A 21,660-nucleotide genomic window follows, 5' to 3' on the forward strand; every position below is an offset into this window, starting at 1 on the left:
GAGTCTGTAAATGTGAATCTTTGAGTGAATTTGGGAAATTTTCCGTAATTACTTCTTCAGATTTTATTCCTGCCCAGTTCTCTCCATTCTCTCCTTCTCTGACTGCAATTTCATGTATATTTGAACTTTTGATGTTGTCCCACAGGCTCCTAAGACTCAGGTAATTTTTTTCCTGTAATTTTAATGTCTTTTTTCTCCTGTTCTTCAGTTTATTGGATACTTTCTATTGGTATCAAGTTCCCAAGTCTTTATTTTCTCATTTAAAGTAAAGCTCATCAGCTGTTTAGCCCATCCAGTAAGTTTTGTATTTCAGAAATTATAGATTTTCACTTATAGGATTTCCATTTCATTTTTATTATAATTTCTATTTTGCTTTTTAGATTTTCTCTTGTTTCATTAATTGTGAGCACATTTTTTCTTTGTGTCCTTCAGCGTGATTAGAATAAGCTCTTTAAGATACTTTTTCTGCTGATTCCAACATCTTGGTTTTCTCATAGTTTGTCTCCATTAATTGCCTATTTCTTGAGCATAAGTTATATTTTCTTATTTTTTTCTTCTATTTTCCAGTAACTTTTAAAATTGTACCCAGAAATTGTAAATGATATGATGTTTTAGCAGTCAGGAAAACTGGCTAGAATCAAAGTCCAGCTGGAAAATCATTTCAGCCTTTTAGCTTTAGCTGAGATTCTTAGAGTCTTCCTCATGCCTGTTTAGTTTGACTAACTATGTGAGTAGATTTCCTAGTCGGACTCTGAAGATTGTCCTCTAGACTCTTCTTTTCTGAGATTTCTCCCCTCACTTTCCAGTTTTTGTTACTGCCCTAAACTCTGTCTTCTGATTTTTCTAGCTGCTGCTGCTGCTGCTGCTAAGTCGCTTCAGTCGTGTCCGACTCTGTGTGACCCCATAGATGGCAGCCCACCAGGCTCCCCCGTCCCTGGGATTCTCCAGGAAAGAACACTGGAGTGGGTTGCCATTTCCTTCTCCAGTGCATGAAAGTGAAAAGTGAAAGGGAAGTCGCTCAGTCGCGTCCGACTCTTCGAGACCCCATGGACTGCAGCCTACCAGGCTCCTCCATCCATGGGATTTTCCAGGCAAGAGTACTGGAGTGGGGTTTTCTAGCTAGCAAGACTGATAATTTCTATAAAAATTTTTAGACTGGTGTAAATAAGCTCTTGCTAGCTCTTGCTAGCAAGACTGATAATTTCTATAAAAATTTTTAGACTGGTGTAAATAAGCTCTTGCTTTAGCAAGACTGATAATTTCTATAAAAATTTTTAGACTGGTGTAAATAAGCTCTTGCTTTAGGCTAAATGACTTAAAAAAAAAACAAAAAACCCAAAACAACAAAACAGGAAATTCACTCTGGCATTGTTTTATCCCAAGTGTTGAAGCCTTCTGCGCAGTCTGCCTGCTTCTGGTCACTCTCTAGTGACTTCAGGTTGCTTTGTTGAGAATTTAGAGTTACCTGTGGGAGGGTTGGCCATCAGGGGTTACTTAGTCATTACCAAAAACAGAATCAAACACTGTGTATTTTACGTGAAACGAATGGTCACTTACTAGAGGTTGTTCTCTTACATAGAAGCAGTGTCTTCATACATCTCACTGAGGATATTCATTTCTGAGGATTCTTAACGATTCTTTGTAGTCATTCTTTCATTTGTGGGCATTTCTTGAAATAGCCTGTAATTGTGAACTACTAGATATTGTGGTAATTTTTCTGTGTTTGCTGATATTAAAAAGCGACAGGAAAGGTATACCTTGCCTAATTTGAGAGTTAACTTAGATTCTTTTGAAAATTATGACCATAACATGTACACTTAACTCTTTAAAACCTAGGTGAGCTCTTAATATAGATTTGTCTGCAACTTCAGTCACAATATATCTCAAACAAACTCTTCAAGGATTCTAGAATATGAATGATTTCGTTCTCAGTTTTCTAATTACACTGTTATTTGTTTCCTTCTTATATTTATATTCTTCATCATTCCAGTGATAATTTTTCCGTGATAAAGGGAGGATGGTGCATTTGTGGCCTTGGGTCCTAAACTTTCATAACAAATTTTTCTCATTTATTTAGGGAAATGCTTAAATACACTTTTTCTGCTAATGTTCAGAGCATTGTACATGGGTAGATGAAGTATAAAATGTCTTTAAGTGTTAAAGGTATTTGAAGAGTTCATTACATGCCTTCATCTATTTGTGTGTATCTGTGTGGCTTAAAACTACAATTTATTGTTGCTTCCCTGTTGGCTCAGACAGTAAAGAATCTGCCTGCAATGTGGGAGTCCCAGGTTCAGTCTCTGGGTCAGGAAGACTCCCTGGAGAAGGAAATGGCAACCCGCTCCAGAATTCTTGCCTGGGGAATTCCATGGACAGAGGAGCCTGGTGAGCTACAATCCAAGGGGTCACAAAGACTTGGCCACAACTGAGGGACAAACACTTTCACTTTCACACATGTGGCTTAAAACTACAATTTATTATTACTTGCACAGTTCCATGGACTGATTCAGCTCAGCTATGCATTTGTTGCTTGGATTGTCTCAGCTGCAGTCAGATAGCATCTGGGCTGGAGCCATTTGAAAGTCTGACTGGACTGGGTAACAAGGACGGTGTATGGGGTACTCATTCAAAGTGGTCACACATGTGGCATACCTATGTGTTGCACTTTTCACACAGTATGAGGACCAGGTTCTCAGAAGAAATGTTCCAAGAGCAGATATCTCAAGAACCAGGAGGCAATCAGATGGATTAAAGGCTATGCTTGGAAGAGGCACAGCATCACTTCTTCTACATCCTATTGGTCAAACAGCCCATGTGCCTTCATCTTTTGTGTAAAGTAATCTTTTGAACTTTGTGTCAATATTCATTATTTCATATGTGCATATATATATATATTATATGTGCATATACAATTTATGTACATATAATCCATTCAATACTTTGGCCACCTCATGCGAAGAGTTGACTCATTGGAAAAGACCCTGATGCTGGGAGGGATTGGGAGCAGGAGGAGAAGGGGACGACAGAGGAGATGGCTGGATGGCATCACCGACTCGATAGACATGAGTTTGGGTAAACTCCGGGAGTTGGTGATGGACAGGGAGGTCTGGCGTGCTGCAATTCATGGGGTCTCAAAGAGTCGGACAAGACTGAGCGACTGAACTGAACTGAATCCATATATATATATATGTATATATCAAAGTAATAGTTTCCTCTTTCCCCATTAATCAAGCTAATTTTACTTATTTCTTCTCACCCCTATTTTTCTTGGGTTAACAACATTGGTTCTGAAAGTAATAAAATCACATTTGCTTTACTAGAATTAATATTTTCTCCATTAGGTTAACTTTCACCCATCTTAATTTGCTCTCTGAATCTGAGATTAAATGTAGATTAGCGCTTTTGCCTAACTTTCAGCATTTTTCAGAATGACTGAGGTGACTCACATGGTATCAGCAGACCTCTTAATTGAATGTCAAGGAAGGCAGTTCTTATCAGCAAGGGGACCTCCAGCTTCACTGAGAATCATTCAATTAGATGGAAAACAGATGCTTATTTCTGTCTTATAAACCTCAATGTAGGTTAGGTGGTAATTACTTCGAAGAGCAGGATAACAATTTATGTAATCAGCAGGACCCTGTAATTACTAATGCATAATTTCTAAACAGCATTTAGCAAAATGAGGCCCATACATACACTTTGTAATGAAAAAGATGTGTTTGACACCATACTAAATTAAATTTAAAATTTGCATATTTTCTTCCAGGAAATGCACAAGCTTCATCTGTTTTATTTTGCTTCACTAAACCCTGTCTACTTTTAGTTCTGTTATAGGATCATGGAAATGCTGAATCATAGTGATGGCTGAATGGCAGCGTAAGACTCAGCAGTAGAGAAAGACTTCCTTCTCTGTTGTCTGGGATGATATAACATCAACCCAAGAGATGACTTGGAAAGTTACATCTAGGCAACTTGTTTTCATTGAGAGTGTAATATGACGGTTGTAGAATCACTTAATTTAGATTATAAGTGCCAGCAGAGAACTTAAAATTATCTACACTTCTCTCTTTATCACAGATGGAAAAACTAAGGTCCACTAAATTGGTATGACTTGTGCAACAGCAGGCAACTGTCAGTAGGAGTAAGAACGTATTCACTCAGTCCCAGTTCTGTGTGAAATCCGTTCCACTAGCCTATTCAGGTCATATAGTGTTTTTGCTAGACAGAACACAAACTATATCAGCCCCAGGAATATTGAACATTTCTGTAGTAATTATTTTGAAATGTACACATACATATGCATTGCTAGTAAGTGTTTAATAGTAGTAGGTGCAAGTAGTAGTAATGGTACATATTGCATTTCCTAAACATGATTTAAGCTCTACATATTAAGAAAATTGAGTACTAGTTCATTACATTTTCTTTCTGAAAGTTGAAGTTGTACACCTTGATGAAGTCTTACCTATGGTTCCTGAAGTCATGTCAACAGGATTGCTGGTCTCTTCTTCAAAGCTCTGGACCTGTGACACCAAAATGTATCAACCTTATTAGAAATGCTTTCATAATAAATTCACTTAATTTGTTTAATCAACATATAATGAATATCGACTGGCTCCTACTAAGAGGATTAAACATAATATCTGACTTCAAAAAGCTAGCAGGCTGCTGCAGGCAAGTGACATGTACAAGGCACTCATATCAAAGATTCAAAGAACTAAGGGAGATAAGATGAGGGAAAGAGGGGCCTCCCAGGTGGTCCAGTGGTTAAGATGCAGCACTTCCACTATAGGAGGTGTGGGTTCCATCCCTGGCCTCATGCTTGGCCAAAGGTTATCAAAGAAATAAATAATTGGAATTGGGATAAATGTTCAAATCAATTTGGGAAGCACTTGCATGTTTACAATGTTTTCACATTGATAGCTACAGAATCCATTACTCCATTCAATCAAGTCTCTTATGTCAATAAAATTTTAAAGCTTTATTCAAAAGAAAAAAAGAGGGGGGAAGAGAAAGATTATGTCTGGGTGGGAGGAATAGAGACCCTGCCTAAAGATGTGAAAAAGTGACATTTGAGCTAAACTTACATAATATTATTACTATTAACCTGCTGCTGCTGCTGCTAAGTCACTTCAGTCGTGTCTGACTCTGTGCGACCCCATAGACGGCAGCCCACCAGGCTAGGAAGGTTTTATTTTTTTGCTCCTAAAGAGCATTAACTATATTTGGAGAAAGCAAGTTATTTCCCATATTTAATTTTAGCTCTCTAAGAGACTTATTTACAATTTGGTAAATTTGTAGAGAGCAATTTAGGAAATTCATAACTCAGTTGCTATGTAAATCTTAGAAAGCTAAAAGAAAATCTGATTTCCAAATTAACAAGGTTGAATTTATTTTAAAAATTCTTGTATACCTGTGGTGGATTCATGTTGATATATGGCAAAACCAATACAATATTGTAAAGTAATTAACCTCCAATTAAAATAAATAAATTTATAAAAAAAGAAATTAATGAATACTACCCTTTAATGAGAATAAATCATTGCTAAAACTAAATAATAATTATTTCTTAAAAAATAATAACAGTTCACTACTGAAACTTGATAAATATAAAAAGTCAAAGAAGGTAAAAAAGTGGTTAGTGTTAATATTTTGGAGTGTGTCTTTGCAGGCTTTCTACATTTATTCTGGATAGAGTAATGTACTCAAATTTTTTCATTCAAAATTTGGAAGGACCTTTTCCCCTCATATTATAACATTTCTTTGAAAATACCACCTTTAATGAGTACACCATAGGCTATATTTTGAGATACATTGATTTACTTAATGTTTCTCTTAATGATGGAATGTTTTCTGAATTTTGCAAACAGAAATGCTGCTGAGATGAGTATCCTTGTACCTAAATCTAATCCACCTGCTGATGCAGAGACACAAAAGCCACGGGTTCAATCCCTGGGTCTGGAAGATCCCTTGGAGAAGGAAATAGCAACACACTCCAATATTCTTGTCTGGAAAAATCCATGGATAGAGGAGACTGGCGGGCGACAGTACATGGGGTCGCAAAACAGTACAACATGACTTAGCAGCTAAAATCTATTTCTACATTTCATATTATTTATATGGGATTGATTTATGAATATCGAGGGCTGAATCAAATGATATGAACATTTTAAACATTGTGCTACACATGGCCAAAAATTACCTTTAACCCATGAATAAACAGGACATGAGAAAATGGCTCAGCAATGCAAGAAGAAATATTTATTCCTTCTGTTTTAATCTTTCATATCTGAGGTTATTGATATTTCTCCTGGCAATCTTGATTCCAGCTTGTGTTTCTTCCAGTCCAGCATTTCTCATGATGTACTCTGCTTATAAGTTAAATAAGCAGGGTTACAACATACAGCCTTGATGTACTCCTTTTCCTATTTGGAACGAGTCTGTTGTTCCATGTCCAGTTCTAACTGCTGCTTCCTGGCCTGCATACAGATTTCTCAAGAGGCAGGTTAGGTGGTCTGGTATTCCCCGTCTCTTTCAGAATTTTCCACAGTTTGTTGTGATCCTCACAGTGAAAGACTTTGGCATAGTCAATAAGCAGAAATAGATGTTTTTCTGGAACTCTCTTGCTTTTTCCATGATCCAGCAGATGTTGGCAATTTGATCTCTGGTTCCTCTGCCTTTTCTAAAACCAGCTTGAACATCAGGGAGTTCACGGTTCACGTATTGCTGAAGCCTGGCTTGGAGAATTTTGAGCATTACTTTACTAGCACGTGAGATGAGTGCAATTGTGTGGTAGTTTGAGCATTCTTTGGCATTGCCTTTCTTTGGGATTGGAATGAAAACTGCCCTTTTCCAGTCCTGTAGCCACTGCTGAGTTTTCCAAATTTGCTGGCCTATTGAGGGCAGCACTTTCAGAGCATCATCTTTCAGGATTTGAAATAGCTCAACTGGAATTCCATCACCTCCACTAGCTGTGTTCGTAGTGATGCTTTCTAAGGCCCACTTGACTTCACATTCCAGGATGTCTGGCTCTAGATGAGTGATCACACGATCGTGATTATCCGGGTCATGAAGATCCTTTTTGTACAGTTCTTCCGTGTATTCTTGCTGCTGCTTCTTAATATCTTCTGCTTCTGTTAGGTCCATACCATTTCTGTCCTTTATCGAGCCCATCTTTGCATGAAATGTTCCCTTGGTATCTCGAATTTTCTTGAAGAGATCTCTAGTCTTTCCCATTCTGTTGCTTTCCTCTATTTCTTTGCACTGTTCGCTGAAGAAGGCTTTCTTATCTCTTCTTACTATTCTTTGGAACTCTGCATTCAGATGCTTATATCTTTCCTTTTCTCCTTGGCTTTTCACTTCTCTTCTTTTCACAGCTATTTGTAAGGCTTCCCCAGACAGCCATTTTGCTTTTTTGCATTTCTTTTCTATCTCAGATATGCAGATGACACCACCCTTATGGCAGAAAGTGAAGAGGAACTAAAAAGCCTCTTGATGAAAGTAAAAGAGGAGAGTGAAAAAGTTGGCTTAAAGCTCAACATTCAGAAAACGAAGATCATGGCATCCGGTCCCATCACTCCATGGGAAATAGATGGAGAAACAGTGGAAACAGTGCCAGACTATTTTGGGGGGCTCCAAAATCACTGCAGATGGTGACTGCAGCCATGAAATTAAAAGACGCTTACTCCTTGGAAGAAAAGTTATGAGCAACCTAGATAGTATATTCAAAAGCAGAGACATTACTTTGCTGACTAAGGTCCGTCTAGTCAAGGCTACGGTTTTTCCTGTGGTCATGTATGAATGTGAGAGCTGGACTGTGAAGAAGGCTGAGAGCCGAAGAATTGATGCTTTTGAACTGTGGTGTTGGAGAAGACTCTTGAAAGTCCCTTGGACTGCAAGGAGATCCAACCAGTCCATTCTGAAGGAGATCAGCCCTGGGATTTCTTTGGAAGGAATGATGCTAAAGCTGAAACTCCAGTACTTTGGCCACCTCATGTGAAGAGTTGACTCATTGGAAAAGACTCTAATGCGGGGAGGGATTGGGGGCAGGAGGAGAAGGGGACGACAGAGGATGAGATGGCTGGATGGCATCACTGACTCGATGGAGGCGAGTCTGAGTGAACTCTGAGAGTTGGTGACGGACAGGGAGGCCTGGTGTGCTGCCATTCATGGGGTTGCAAAGAGTTGGACACAACTGAGCAACTGAACTTAATCTTTCATATCCTTTTTTCAGAGAAGTTACTTTACACTTGTAATCGAGTAGACATATGTCTTAACACTATTTTTATTGGTTTTGTAACTCAAACCAGTGTATACCATGTACATTTTGTAGTATAATAAGAAAATGTTTTACTGTGAGCATTACCCTGGAGAAAATCCACTTAATGCAATGTAAATTATCTATTCATCTATTAAATAAAAGAACAACAACAAAAAAAGTCCCAATAACTTCAGGTGGAAACCAGGTATATTCCTGGGTCATTCTACCTGGGCCAAACTTACTAATAAATTTAAAAAATAAAACAAAGAAATGATGATTGCTTTGGAAACATTTCCCATCTAAACAAGATGCTGACTGGCATTATTTAATAATATGGGTAACATTCTCACATGAGTTCCAGAGAGAAGTATCCTTGTATATAAGCAAGAGGGAAGGTTAAAGATGTTATATTGCAGATACAAAGAAGCACCCTAAGAGAGTCTACAATTACAGAAGTTTCATAAGTATTAAATTCTCTTCATATATTTGGGAATTAAGAAAGAAAGGAACAGACTTAGTTTAGGTAAAATTAAACACAAAAATATGTTGATTTTTGCATTAAAATTATCTACATACAACTTTGTTGGAATCATAATTTTGAGAAGTGAGCCAAATATTGCCATATTCAGTCTCTAGTAGTACTTTAATGAAAACACCAAAGATTGATCTGGAGGCAATTTGGCTAATCAGAGTTGAAATTCTGAAGGTAGATATTTAAGTACATTGGCTCATGTTTTAAATGCCATGAAAATCTGCCAATTTTGCACACATTTTTCATAATTAGATTTTTTAATTTGCCATTAAAAATGACTATTAAATCTGGCATTAGCTCCTGTTTAAGCTACAATCTACTCAAGCTTCATTTAATGATATATTGGTGTTGAGTGAAACAAATATTTTTTTGGCAGCCTGTGTGATGAAGATGTAGTATTTTAAATATATTTTTTAAGAAAACAAAATTCAAATAGTGAGTTTTTAAATATCATTTTGAAGGATCTCTCTACATATACATACACCCTTTTACACAAATCTGGGTAAATATTAAAGAAATATCAAAAACAAAGTTGGCTTCAAAGTTCAACAGGATATTGTCTTTATACAGAAGCCACTCATAGACTAAATTAATATTATTAAATACTTCTAATATTAATTTTACTCATCTACAAATGTTTACCAAGTTCCCACTATCTACCAAAAAATATGTTTTTTTTTAATTTAGGCTTTTGTTAGTGTCCTAGTGTGTTCTCCCTTCCCATACCTATATATACTGTATCTACTTCTCTATCTGTATATATATATCTTTTCCTTGAGTAATTGTCATAAATGAATATTTGAAAGTATGGCATGCAGGGACTAACATTCTTTTCTTAATTCTTTACGTTGACTACGATGGTATTCATTTCTGCCTGTGCTCTCACACTAGATAATATACAATGAATTTTGTTTCTTTCTAAGTCAACCTAGTCCGAAGCAGAAGAAACTTAGGAGGGGGACAGTAGAGGGTAATGGGGCTTGTCAAGAGGCTGGAGTTTGGTGAAATTTCCCGTTTAGATCCTACGAAGTAGGCAGCAGACTGACCAACGACTTGCAGACTGTCTTGATTTTCTTTATAGTAATTTAACTATTAGCTTGGTAATTAAACAAGTTTTGCAAGATGAAATAAAACAATATACTCTTTTTTAGAGTGATCTTAGTTTATACTCAAATTAGGGTATTTTACCAAAGCTGTTTTTTTCTCCATTTATAATTTGTATTCATTTTTATGCTATGGGGTTTTTTTTTAAAGATGTTTTGATACAGGCCATTTTAAAAATCTTTATTGAATTTGTTACCATATTACTTCTGTTTTATGTTTTGGTTTTGTGGCCATGAGCCATATGGGATCTTAGCTTCCCAACCAGGGATCAAACCCATATTTCCCGCATTGGAAGGTGATGTCTTAACCACTGGGCCACCAGGGAAGTCTCTCTGCTACTGTTTTAAAATGAGATTAATATTTTAAGGTTCTTAAAATAATTTTTGACATAAGATGTATGCATACAAAAATATAGATAGATACTAGAATCATTAACAGTTATAAACTGAGGCAATTTCTATCTCTTTGTGGGATGGGGAGACTTACCAATAGGCATATTCATTCACGTAACCCAGTCTTCTTTTAAAGTTATTCTCAAGTTTCAACATCCTACAGTTTCCTTGGTTGTCTCTGCCCCATGGCTGGTTCAAACTTGTTGCTTTGGCAACAGAGCTGTCTCCACCCCCACCGTGTTGTTGGTTTCTGTGTCGATCCCTGCCTGGCACTGCGGCTGCCTTGAGGGCAGAGTCTGTGCCCCGGAGCATCATGTGCAGTGGGCTCACATGTAGAGTGTCTCACACTCAGAGGGCTTGTAGAAAGCTGGCTGACATTAGGACTGCCATATAAACATTCTACCCCACTTCCAAACAATTTACATGGAAAGGGGGGAAAGACTTGCTCTTCTCTACTTTCTTTGTAATTATTAAAGAGCAGAGAAGTGAGTGAAAAATGTGTATATATCTGTAAAAAGACTTAGAAGTACATTTGGGTAGGCCATCTAAATGATGAAAATTCGCACGTGTGAATGAATATGGGATGAAGGGGCAAAGAATATGTATGAAATGGGAGTCAAGCTATGTCAGTATTAAATCCCAAAGCAAGCAAACAAAATACTATTAAACCCAAGTCCCTACTTCTTTTGTCCAAGGCTCTACAATAGGCATTGCAGAGGAAGTATTTTTAAGACATACTCTCTTGAGAATAAAACCTGGTCCTGAAGGAGAGTTTAGTCCAACAGGGGAGATGTCATCAACACCCACACACACACACACACACACACACACACACACACAGAATATTTACTGTAACAATCTCTCCCTGCCAAGGCTGTAAGAATGCAGACGAGGATTGGTAGGCAAGCTTCACTGAGTGGGAAGTAGTTGAACTGACCTTCAAAGAAGGTGAAACATGGAAAGTTAGAGAGCAGATAAAAGCATACTGAGACACATAATAAGACACTGAGGAAAAGTAAAGCCAAAAATAACCTGTGAATTCAATTGTGAGCAAGAAAAGGAAAAGAAATAGGAGAAAGCAAAGGCTGGTTTCACGCTGGTTGAGTTCTGACCGAAGCAACAAGAATGACCTTAAACATCTTAGACCAGATAGAAGTTTGGAATGATAGCATGTACTGCTGAGGGGCTGAAAGATGAAAGGGTTACATGAGAGCTGGAAGGTGAAAGAAGCCATGGAGAGAGTTACTTCACTCAGACGTGAACACACTGACCTCTTCCATTTCGAAGGAGTCTGGTGCTTTGCCTGAAAGACGGGACAAGCTCTTGAGTTTATTAGTCTGAATTGAATCCTCCTTTCGAGTTCTGTCCTTGACTGACCCCTCAGCCACACAGGAAGGAGGAACCTGCTTGGTCAGCATGGATGACTGAGGCCCCTGTTTGCTCGGAAGAGCTTGGGGAGGATGATGAGGTGTTAAGCTGTCACAGGCTAGAGGAGAACAATGCTCTGCCGAAGGAGACAAATGACTTCGGGCATATTCCTTTGTCACAGCTGATACCTGTGCTCCACGCTCCCTTGGGTCTGTAGAGGCGATAGAAAATTTGTCTATTGTCTCCAGTGACTCTGATGCTCCCGGGTTATAATCCTTTCTAATGTTCTGCTTTGAACCTTTCCTAAAAAGTTCACCTATTCTTCTTCGATGTTCTTTGGCTTCACTCACTGAGGTTCTTTGCACACCTTTCCCTTCACCTTCCTCTTCAGCTTTGCTCTGCAGGATGTTAACATTGTTCAGCAAAGACGAGAAAGCGCTGGCCACGTGATCCAGTATTTCTAGCTGTCGGAAACGACCTAAATAATTAAAGAAACACACAAATTTTAGTTTCAGTGAAACTGCATTAATGTAGTAAAAACTGAAGAGATTGAACACACTTGATTTTCAAGATGGGAAGGAGTTTACATTTCTGAAACTCAAGTTTTCCCTTAGTATATATATCACTGGTTACTGTGGACAAGATTCCCCTATATAACAAAGTGTCACTGTGTTATAGGGAAAGCGAATATACCTTTTATATATAGTTGAATATGCATAACTATATAGATGCAAATAATACCTATGTGTTAAACTGTAAAAACTACAGACAAGGTTGAATCTTGAGGTTAATCTCATGTGTTTAAGTAAATGGCAAAGAGTAAACTCATTTCCTTCGTATGAAGTAAGCGTGAAGATTCTTCTATAGCTTGAGACAGTCACTATCATCATCATTACCTCCATCATCTCCAGCTACATCGGGGGTCCCCAACTTCTGGGATCTAATGTCTGATGATCTGAGGTATTAATAATAGAAATAAAGTGCACAATAAATATAATGTGCTTGAATCATCCTGAAACCATCCCCCTCCCCTGCCTTGGTATGAGGGAAAACTGTCTTCCACAAAACTGGTTCCTGGTGTCAAAAAGATTGGGGAGCACTGAATTCTACACCCTTCACCTGAGAGTGTGGAAGCATCATGACATATGGAGTCAGAAGGCCTGGATCCAAATTCCAGATCAACCAATCACTGGAAGTATGACCACAAAGTAAATGAATTAATAGATTCATGGTGTTTAGCCCTGTGCCTGGCACATATAATCAGCCAGTTTCTTATCTGGAGAATGAAGTAACAGTACCAGTCTTATGTGTCTCTCACATCTGTTGTGAAAAGCACAATGCTAAATAGATATCAGCTAAAATTGCAAATGTGCTCAGCTCAGAAAGGGAATATTTGTCTTTAGTCTTCTAAAAGAAGATAGTCATTAAGGTGAAAATCTATTTACCTTCCCAAGCAAGCCAGCTCCTCAACTTATCAGTTTTTCTGGATGAACTGTCCTCACTCATCCAGGCAATATGCAAGAACTGGCTTAATTAGTATGAGAGAGATCTAATGTAACAAGGGCTATTTTGGGGCTCTTTAGAAAAAAATTGTAAAAAATATTTTTGTATCTCCAGATAATAAAACCACAGTAATGGAAATGGAACACTTTTTTTTTTTTTTTTTGAATTACAGAACCTTTTCTCAACACCAGTGGTACATGCAGGGTTGCATAGCTCAGCAGTGGTCAAAGGCCCCATTGGTGTAGAAACTGTTCTCTGTTCTGTTTGCACCATCATAGCAATGGTACAGACTTCTCCATTAGGAAATCATTGTGCTTATTTGTGTCCTTCACCTGAAAATAGAGATACTGACTATTCATCCTTCTAGTCCAATATGATGGGCTTCTTATGGAGGATGATGATATTCTGTTGAGACCTAGAGAAACTCTTGGGTTCCAGATGTTTTCAGAAACATTCTGATTACACTTCCCACTTAAATTTAGTAGTAAGCTTAAGAACATGATTGAATCATCATTCCACTTTTTATGATTGTGTTAGCATCCATTCTATAGAAGATTTTAATACTTAGACAAAGCCTGTCAATTTTAATTGGTTCAGGTAATTCAGAGAACATAACAGCGTGAAGTGTCGGAGGATTTTTGTTTGTTTGTTTGTTTTGCTTTGGGGTACACTGAACAATGAACCAGTTCTCATCCCTTCAAGTTTGAACTTTTTGTACTGACTTCAAATGAGACATACTTTTCCATTCTGTCTTTGGGACAACCAACTAATTTTATTATTGCTTATTTTGCATTTGACCTTCTCAGCTTTCTTGAGTTGAAAGTGTATTAGTAAGTGCTGAGTGAGAATAGTTACCATGCACTGTTAGCACAGGGCTAAGTGGTGGAAATAAGAGGGGGCCAGCAGTTACAGGATCAGGGGCCAACTTCTAGTTTCCCTATAATCCATGTGTCAATTTCATCTGTGAAATATTTACTTCATGGATCAGCTCAAACAGTCCTCAAATATCGGTAAGTGTTGCTCTTCTCCCCAAATAAAGAATAGATCAAGAATTTTGCATCTCTGTGCAGCTTGGAGAAGGAGACAACAAAGAATGGTATTAATTTCTTCTAAAGGTAAAGAACCATTAGTTTGCAACACCTGCAGTTTTGCATACTCTTTTTAAAAAATGTTATTGCTGAGATTTCTGACACCCATTTCACCCATATGAAAACAGAGGAAACAGAAACAGATGAAAAATTTAAGCAAAACCTCTGTTCCACATATCTATTTGAGAGAAACACTTCATTTCTCTTGACTTTTCTTTCAGTGAATTTATTTAGAAGAGTTTATTTCATTAAGAGAAACTTGGCATGTTCCCAGTCCAGAATTCTGTGAACTATTCCATGGAGGAGATATTCTTCAAGGCTCCTCTAAGAGAGGTTCTACACGAAATGATTTTGAAAACACTGCACTGCACTCCCTCCAGGAAACTGAGAGTGAAACTCAGCATATTAAACAAATCTTGCAGTAAATAAACTTGTTTAACAGCAAGCCATCTTTCTCCCAAATTGTTTGAGCACAGTACACAAACCCCAAGAATAACCTCAGTTGTGTCCTAGACAGTAATATTTCACTGACCACCAGTTGGAAAAAAATTGTAGCGTGCATGATAACTATAAGATTTAAGCATGCATCAGTCACTCAGTCATGTCTTACTCTTTGAGATTCCATGGACTGTAGCCCTCCAGGCTCCTCTGTCCATGAAATTCTCTAGGCAAGAATACTGGAGTGGGTAGCCATCCCTTTCTCCAGGGGATCGTCTCAGCAACGGGATTGAACCCGGGTCTCCTGAATTGCAGGCAGATTCTTTACTGTCTGAGTCACCAGGGAAGTCTAGTTAATCTACAAATCTGAAGATATGACATATTTATAACTACCAATCACAGCTCATGGTGGAATAAGAGTGTTCTAAGCCTTATAGATGAGAAAATTAAGGTTTCACTTAGTGACCCATGATAAGCTTTGCCAGATTCTGGTTTCTCTGACCTCTGGGTATGTGGCTACAGTTTGCATTAGTGCTATTTACCAGTATAGTATTATCTTCTCTGCATGTAGTAGGATTGCACAATGTCTCCCTTTTGGAGTTAAGTGTGGCCACATGATTTATTCTGGACAATGAAATCTGAACACACTTGATATGTGTAAGTACTGAGCAGGAGGCTTTAAGGCCTGGTGCCAGGTGTGCTGCAGTCGATAGGGTCGCAAAGAGTTGGATGCAACTTAACAACTGAACAACAACAAATGGTTCTCTATTTCCACCTTTTCCCTGTTATCACCACCTTTTCCCTGTTATCACCAGCCAGTATGTTCCAGACAGTGGAGTCAAGTCCATGGATAAGGAAAACATCATGGAACAGATCTCTCTTCCTCCTCATGGACTGTAGCCAGCCAGGCTCGTCTGTCCATAGGATTCTCCAGGCAAGAATACTGGAGTGGGTAGCCATTTCCTTCTCCAGAGGATCTTCCTGACCCAGGGACTGAAACTGAGGCTCCCACATTGCAGGCAGATTCTTTACCATCTGAGCCATCAGGGAAGCCCATATTCCCCCTCATGTATATAGCAATCCAGTGAACACGGAGAGTTATCAAGACATAAGCCTGTTTCTGTCTGAAGCCACTGAGCTCTGGGGGTTGATTGCTACTGCATAGATCTCCTGGCCCATCCCTCCCTCTTAGTACTGTGGTTCATCTGACTTCTCATAGCCACTGCTGAGATTCTGATGCCAAGTGGTCCTCACTTACTGTACAAGTTAGGGTTCTCAGTGTCCATTCGCTGCTTTTGAGCTTCAAGAAAAACAGGGATGTTGATTCCTCTGGCTGCTGAGCCACAACCCAGGAATCTGGCTGGGATTCGAGTGCAGATGTCTGGCTCATCAGCACCAAACCCCAGATCCAAGAGAATCTCCACTGGATCTTTTTCCCAAAATTCCAGCCATTCCGGAATGCTGCAGTGAAAATATGAATATCTTTATCCAGTAACAGTTCATTTAACCAAAAGTCATTTTTTTCCTAGTCACTTCACTCACTCAGTCTTCCAGATATTAAGTAAAAGAGGAATCTGAATAGACAAAAACAGATGGTGTATTTACTAGAGCTCATATATACTTCCTCAAAGGATAGTCCATTACCCCCACTCAGGGACTGCTTGTCTGTACTTTACAATGAATTTACTTAACAGGTTTTCCATTTCACAACATGGAAATGTTAAATTAGATGGAGCAAGGAGATTGTGGGACAAAAACCAGAATCAGTGGAGTGATACCCACAAAAAATGGTAGATGATGTCAATATGAAACAGAAGGAAAAAAATCCTGAAAACAGTAGAATATTTTAAAAGAGAGATATTTTAAAAGAATATTTAATTATTAAATATTAAAATATAATAATTAAAAAGAGTATCAGTCTGGGGCATCCTTAGTCATACAAATTTGTTGAGGATATCACTAAATGGGCACTGCAAGACTGATCACAAATAATGAGTTTAAGTCCCTAGGTGGGGTTAAAATATGTTCTGTATTTTTTTGGACTTGTCTGAAAAGAAGTATTTTTTCAAGTTGTTCTATTCAGTGTTGGCACTTAAAATGATACCCTTCAGTTATCTGGAAATTATATTTATATATATCACCTCACTTTCTAATCATTGAACTTTTTAGTGACTATGCAAATGATTCTTTAAAACTCATGGACTCCATGGGAACCAGAACTTTTAATCAGGTTTCCCTAGGATCATCTTTAAAAGTTTCTGTTTACCTTTACATGCAAGTCTAGGGAGCTTATTTGAGATAGCTTGGATAATTTTACTTTCATGATGCGAGCATTTAAATTGGATTAACTATAATTCATTTATTTAGCCATCCACACATTCAACAATAGCCACCTCTAGTCTCAGTTGGCAGGCCACCCAGCATCACGTTCCAACATCAAGTTCACACTTTTTTATGTGACATAGAGATCTTGTGCTTTGCCTCCTGATTCTACCAAGGATGAAAAGATAAGCCAAGAACTGCTATTGTGGGGCTTAAATGGCTCAGGCTGGATCTTTTAGTCATTGGAAAGAACTGGTGAACTGGGGGTGCCAAACACTTGATATCATGATATAGAAAAAAATTTGAGGGAGAAAAAACTCCTGCAAAAAAATCTAAATTTTGAATTAAAGATTTAATTTTTTATTTATTGACTTTATATACAAATTTTTATCTTACTCACTTACACAAATATTTATTGAATGTCTGTCGTGTTCTAGGCTCTCAGCTAGGCACCCAGGGGACAAAAAAGAGCAAAAATAACATAACCTTGTTTTCTAGTGGCTCACATTCTCATGGACAGGAATATAGGTATTGATTGGTTTGTCATTAAAAAATGTTTTCTACATCATTAACTCTTTTAATGTATATTTACCCATGTAAGAAAAACATAAAATACACTCACTTTGTTATAAATTGTAATATCTTACAGAAGGGTCTCTCTTCCCTTGTTTATTACCCCTACCAATCCTGACTCCCTTCCTACTGAATTTATGTGTATCCTCCTAGGCATTTTTTTAATGTAGTTACATACATGCTTTATAGTTTTCACTTGTTGGCTTTATAAACAGTAACATAGTCTATATATCTTTCTGCATCTTGATTTTTTCTTCTTAAAATATTACTTAAAGATCATTCTAAGTTAGTAAAGTTGTCTCTGTCTATTCCTTTTATCACTATATAGAATTCCATAAAATGGGTGAGCCAATAGTTTATCTGGCCATTTCCCCAATGACAGATATTTAGTCCAACTTCACTGACTTTCACATTGTTCTTGCAGGCTGGAGTTTGGAAATCCTTTATTCATTCTCTCACCGATTCATTCAACAAGTATTTCTCAAGTGCCTGTTTGTAATTTCATGAAACCCACTGTCACACAGAACGATTTCTCTGGATAAAAAGTGCCTGGAAATCACATACCTTTGTGGTATACTGGCAGCAGAATGGCAAGAGTTGAAACTGGTCCCTCTGGAGAGAGTGGGAGTTTCTGAAAACTGATGCAGGGATCTGCAGTTGGGGGAAATACCACTGATGAGTTGTGTTGATTTAGAGAGTTCCCTGGGAGATCACTGTGACTCTTTCCCTTCCAGAGCAAACACTTGCATTTCCTCTTCATTTCTCATCATCTCATAATGGCAGCATCTTCGAAGAAGAGACTGCACGCAGCGGAGGAATTGCTCCTCTCTTCAAGAGCGTTGTGTTACAGAAGGTGTGAGAATTTAGGTGTTAGGTGCCCGCTAGTGCTCATTACAAAGGTGACAGAATGTCTCACTTTTGACAGATGGCAAATCATTGGGGAACCTTTCAGGAATACAGCTTTGCAAGGCACTAACTTTCAGGAAGAAGTTAAGATTATGGGATGAAAGAGGTATAGTAAGCACCTCTTTCAGAGGTCTCTGAAGCATCTTCGATGATGGGGGAGGATTTCATATTGCATAGTTAACACTCCCCAGGTGCTGTCATCCATGTGCAACACTAGCAAACTCCTTTATTCTGTGTGTGTGCTCAGTTTGCTGAGTTGTTCCTGACTCTTTTGAGACCCCATAGACTGTAGCCCTCAAGACTCCCCTATCCATGGGATTCTCCAGGCAAGAATACTGGAGTGGGTTGCCTTTTCCTCCTCCAAGGGATCTTCCTGACCCAGGGATTGAACCTGTGTCTCCTTCACTGGCATGTGGCTCCTTTACCACTGAGCCACCTGGGCTTCCCTTTACTATGGTAAAAGCGAAAATGCGTGTCTCTCTATCCTAATAGGCAGTACAACTCACTTGGAAGTGTTTCCAAACAGAATAGAACTGTTATAGTTCACTTTTATATAGCTTCAATACACTATAATTCATCTAGTTTCATCAAATATAATAAAAGTTGGCAAAAATATAATTTATTGAAGAATACAATGTTGATATCAATTATCCCAAGGAGACCAAATTATCTTACATGGGCTCCTGAATTTGCCTTAGTCCTGTCCATGTTTGGTAAGAATAGCTGGGCACTACCTATCTTTGTTCAACTGCTTCTCTGCCCTAAGGCTGAAAAAGTGCACATTTCTGAAAAATAAAGATTCTGTTTTAATAGATGATTGAGCTTTCTGGGAGCCTTGGAGGGGCTTCCCTGGTGGCTCTGCTGCTGCTGCTAAGTCGCTTCAGTTGTGTCTGACTCTGTGCGACCCCATAGATGGCAGCCCACCAAGCTCCTCTGTACCTGGGATTCTCCAGGCAAGAACACTGAAGTGGGCTGCCATTTCCTTCTCCAATGCATGGGCTCAGACAGTATATAATCCCCCTGCAATGCAGGAGATGTGGTTTGATCCTTGGATGGGGAAGATCCCCTGGAGAAGGGAATGTCTTCTTACCCCAGTATTCTTGCCTGGAGAATCCCATGGAGAGAGGAGCCTGGTGAGCTGCAGTCCATGGGGTATAAAGAAATGGACACGACTGAGTGACTAACACTTTCACTTTTCTTGGAAGACAGGCAGAAGATACCTTTCACTTCCTGCCTCCTCTCGGTGTGCCCTAAGCCTGCCGTGATTTTTGTTTCACTCCGTGTTTGAGATTCATACCTTACTTTGTAATGTTCAGCAGAGCTCCCCAGTCACTGGCCTGGACTTGGATCCAGGGGAAGCCACATATAGTCACAGTCCTAAGGAAGCTGGAAGAGCCTGGGTGCGTCCTTGGCCTTGACTCTCATTTTCCTCTTCCACAAAAGGAGTTGCCTGAAGAATTTTTGTGGTCCTTATTTCTATATGGTTCAGTGAGTAGCAAAAACATATAATCTTCTAAGAGGGAAATTATAATGGATAGAATTGACATGGTTAAGATTAGGTTTAGGTTGATGGATGCCCAAGTAGCACTTTAGGTGTGAATTGATACGAGTTGGAAGAATACAGAATTGAACATTTGGTTTCCTACTAGTTTGAATGATCTGGAAAATGCAAGAGTGACTAGAGCGGAGGAGGCAGAGTTCCCAGTTCTCCAATGCACATGGTCTACTCCAGTGGTTCTTAAACTAGAGTGCGCTTCAGAATATTTGAAAGCCTTACAAAAAACATTGATTTCTGACCCTTAGGTCCAAATTTTCTGATGCAGTGTGCTGAAGTGACTTGTAATTCTATTAAGTTCACAGGTGATATTGCTGCTGCTGTTGGGACCATTTTGAGACCTAGTCTATCCTCATATTAGGAAACTCAAACTGCTTTCTACCTAGCACTGGAAATTATATGTAATATTGTCTAGTTAATAGCATGATAATCAATGACAATGAAAATATGAATGTAACTATTTTATGAACAAGTTCTCATGAATAGCTGAATTTTGGTAGAATACCATTTAGGAATACATTTTCCTTAAATTTCCCCCTAAGTCAGCATCTACTGATTTAATCTGTTCACGCCTTTAGGACAATTAAAGAACCTCTATTTTTCTCAAGGCTGGTGAAAATAGTCTAGGTACTCTGGCTGAACCAGGGCCAAGATGCCAAGACCCATGGCGTTACTAAGAGACCTCCTCACTTCCATTTCACTTATGAAAGATGTGTCAGTAAAACCCTGGAGTGAAACAGCCATCCCGCCACCTACCTCATGTAGTCTTTCACAGTCATTTGAACCATTCCTTTTTCAGGAGAAGGAACTGCAACAGAAAAGAGGAGACGAGCTTAATTTCCTTGTTTTCTCATGGAATACTTTTCTCACCCTCAGCTGAACTAACATGGGATTGATTTCCATATCCAAGATTGTTATCAACATCAGATACAAGGTACCTCTGAAGCAAACAAGACAGAATCTAATTAATGGCTAAATTGTATGACAAGCCCTTGAGGAAATGGGGTACTTGTTCAGTGAAGAGGGAAGTCAGTGGTGAATGAAGTAGTCAGCAAAGGTTTCATGGAAGAAGAAGTACATGTCTGGGATTTTTAAGAATGGGAATAATTTGATAAATGGAAGAAGTGTTGTCATGAAAGAAGAGGGTCTATAGCAAAGCCCAACATAGTGATAGGGCTAAGCTGATTAGATCACAGGACACCTTGGGATATTCTCTCCTGGTACATAAGACTGAGCAGCAAGGACAGACAATACATGAAGGACCCAGCACACCTGGATTATCTTCCAATAATCTGTACCACCTAATCCTTACAACAGTCTTATGATTTAGCACCTATTCTTATCTTTCACATAAGGAAATTGAGACTCACAGAAAGTTGAGTAATGAGCCCATGATCACACAGTGAAAAACAGCAGATCCAGGAATTTATCATTACCTTTATTATATATTATAGCAATAAGTGGGTGCATGCTTAGTCGTGTCTGACTCTTTTTGTGACCCCAAGGACTGCAGCCTACCAGGCTTCTCTGCCCATGGAATTTTGCAGGCAAGAATACTGGAGTGGGTTGCCACTTCCTACTCCAAGGGATAGAACCCTTGTCTCCTGCATCTCTTGCATTGG

At 38.6% G+C, this 21,660-nt stretch overlaps 1 protein-coding gene across 1 annotated transcript in view; it reads right to left on the minus strand.

Annotated features, from left to right (window-relative positions):
* The window catches only part of ITPRID1 (ITPR interacting domain containing 1), a 107,445-nt gene that overhangs the window by 53,116 nt on the left and 32,669 nt on the right, over positions 1-21,660 (minus strand). Inside the window, exons 6-10 of the mRNA XM_052639050.1 lie at positions 20,795-20,846; positions 18,142-18,228; positions 15,941-16,143; positions 11,557-12,131; positions 4,463-4,520 (exon numbers count right to left, since the gene is read on the minus strand). Coding sequence (XP_052495010.1) covers positions 4,463-4,520; positions 11,557-12,131; positions 15,941-16,143; positions 18,142-18,228; positions 20,795-20,846 — 975 coding nt within the window. The remainder of the gene's footprint in view (positions 1-4,462; positions 4,521-11,556; positions 12,132-15,940; positions 16,144-18,141; positions 18,229-20,794; positions 20,847-21,660) is intronic.

Source organism: Budorcas taxicolor, chromosome 4, assembly GCF_023091745.1.
Source record: "Budorcas taxicolor isolate Tak-1 chromosome 4, Takin1.1, whole genome shotgun sequence".
Classification (NCBI taxonomy): domain Eukaryota; kingdom Metazoa; phylum Chordata; class Mammalia; order Artiodactyla; family Bovidae; genus Budorcas; species Budorcas taxicolor.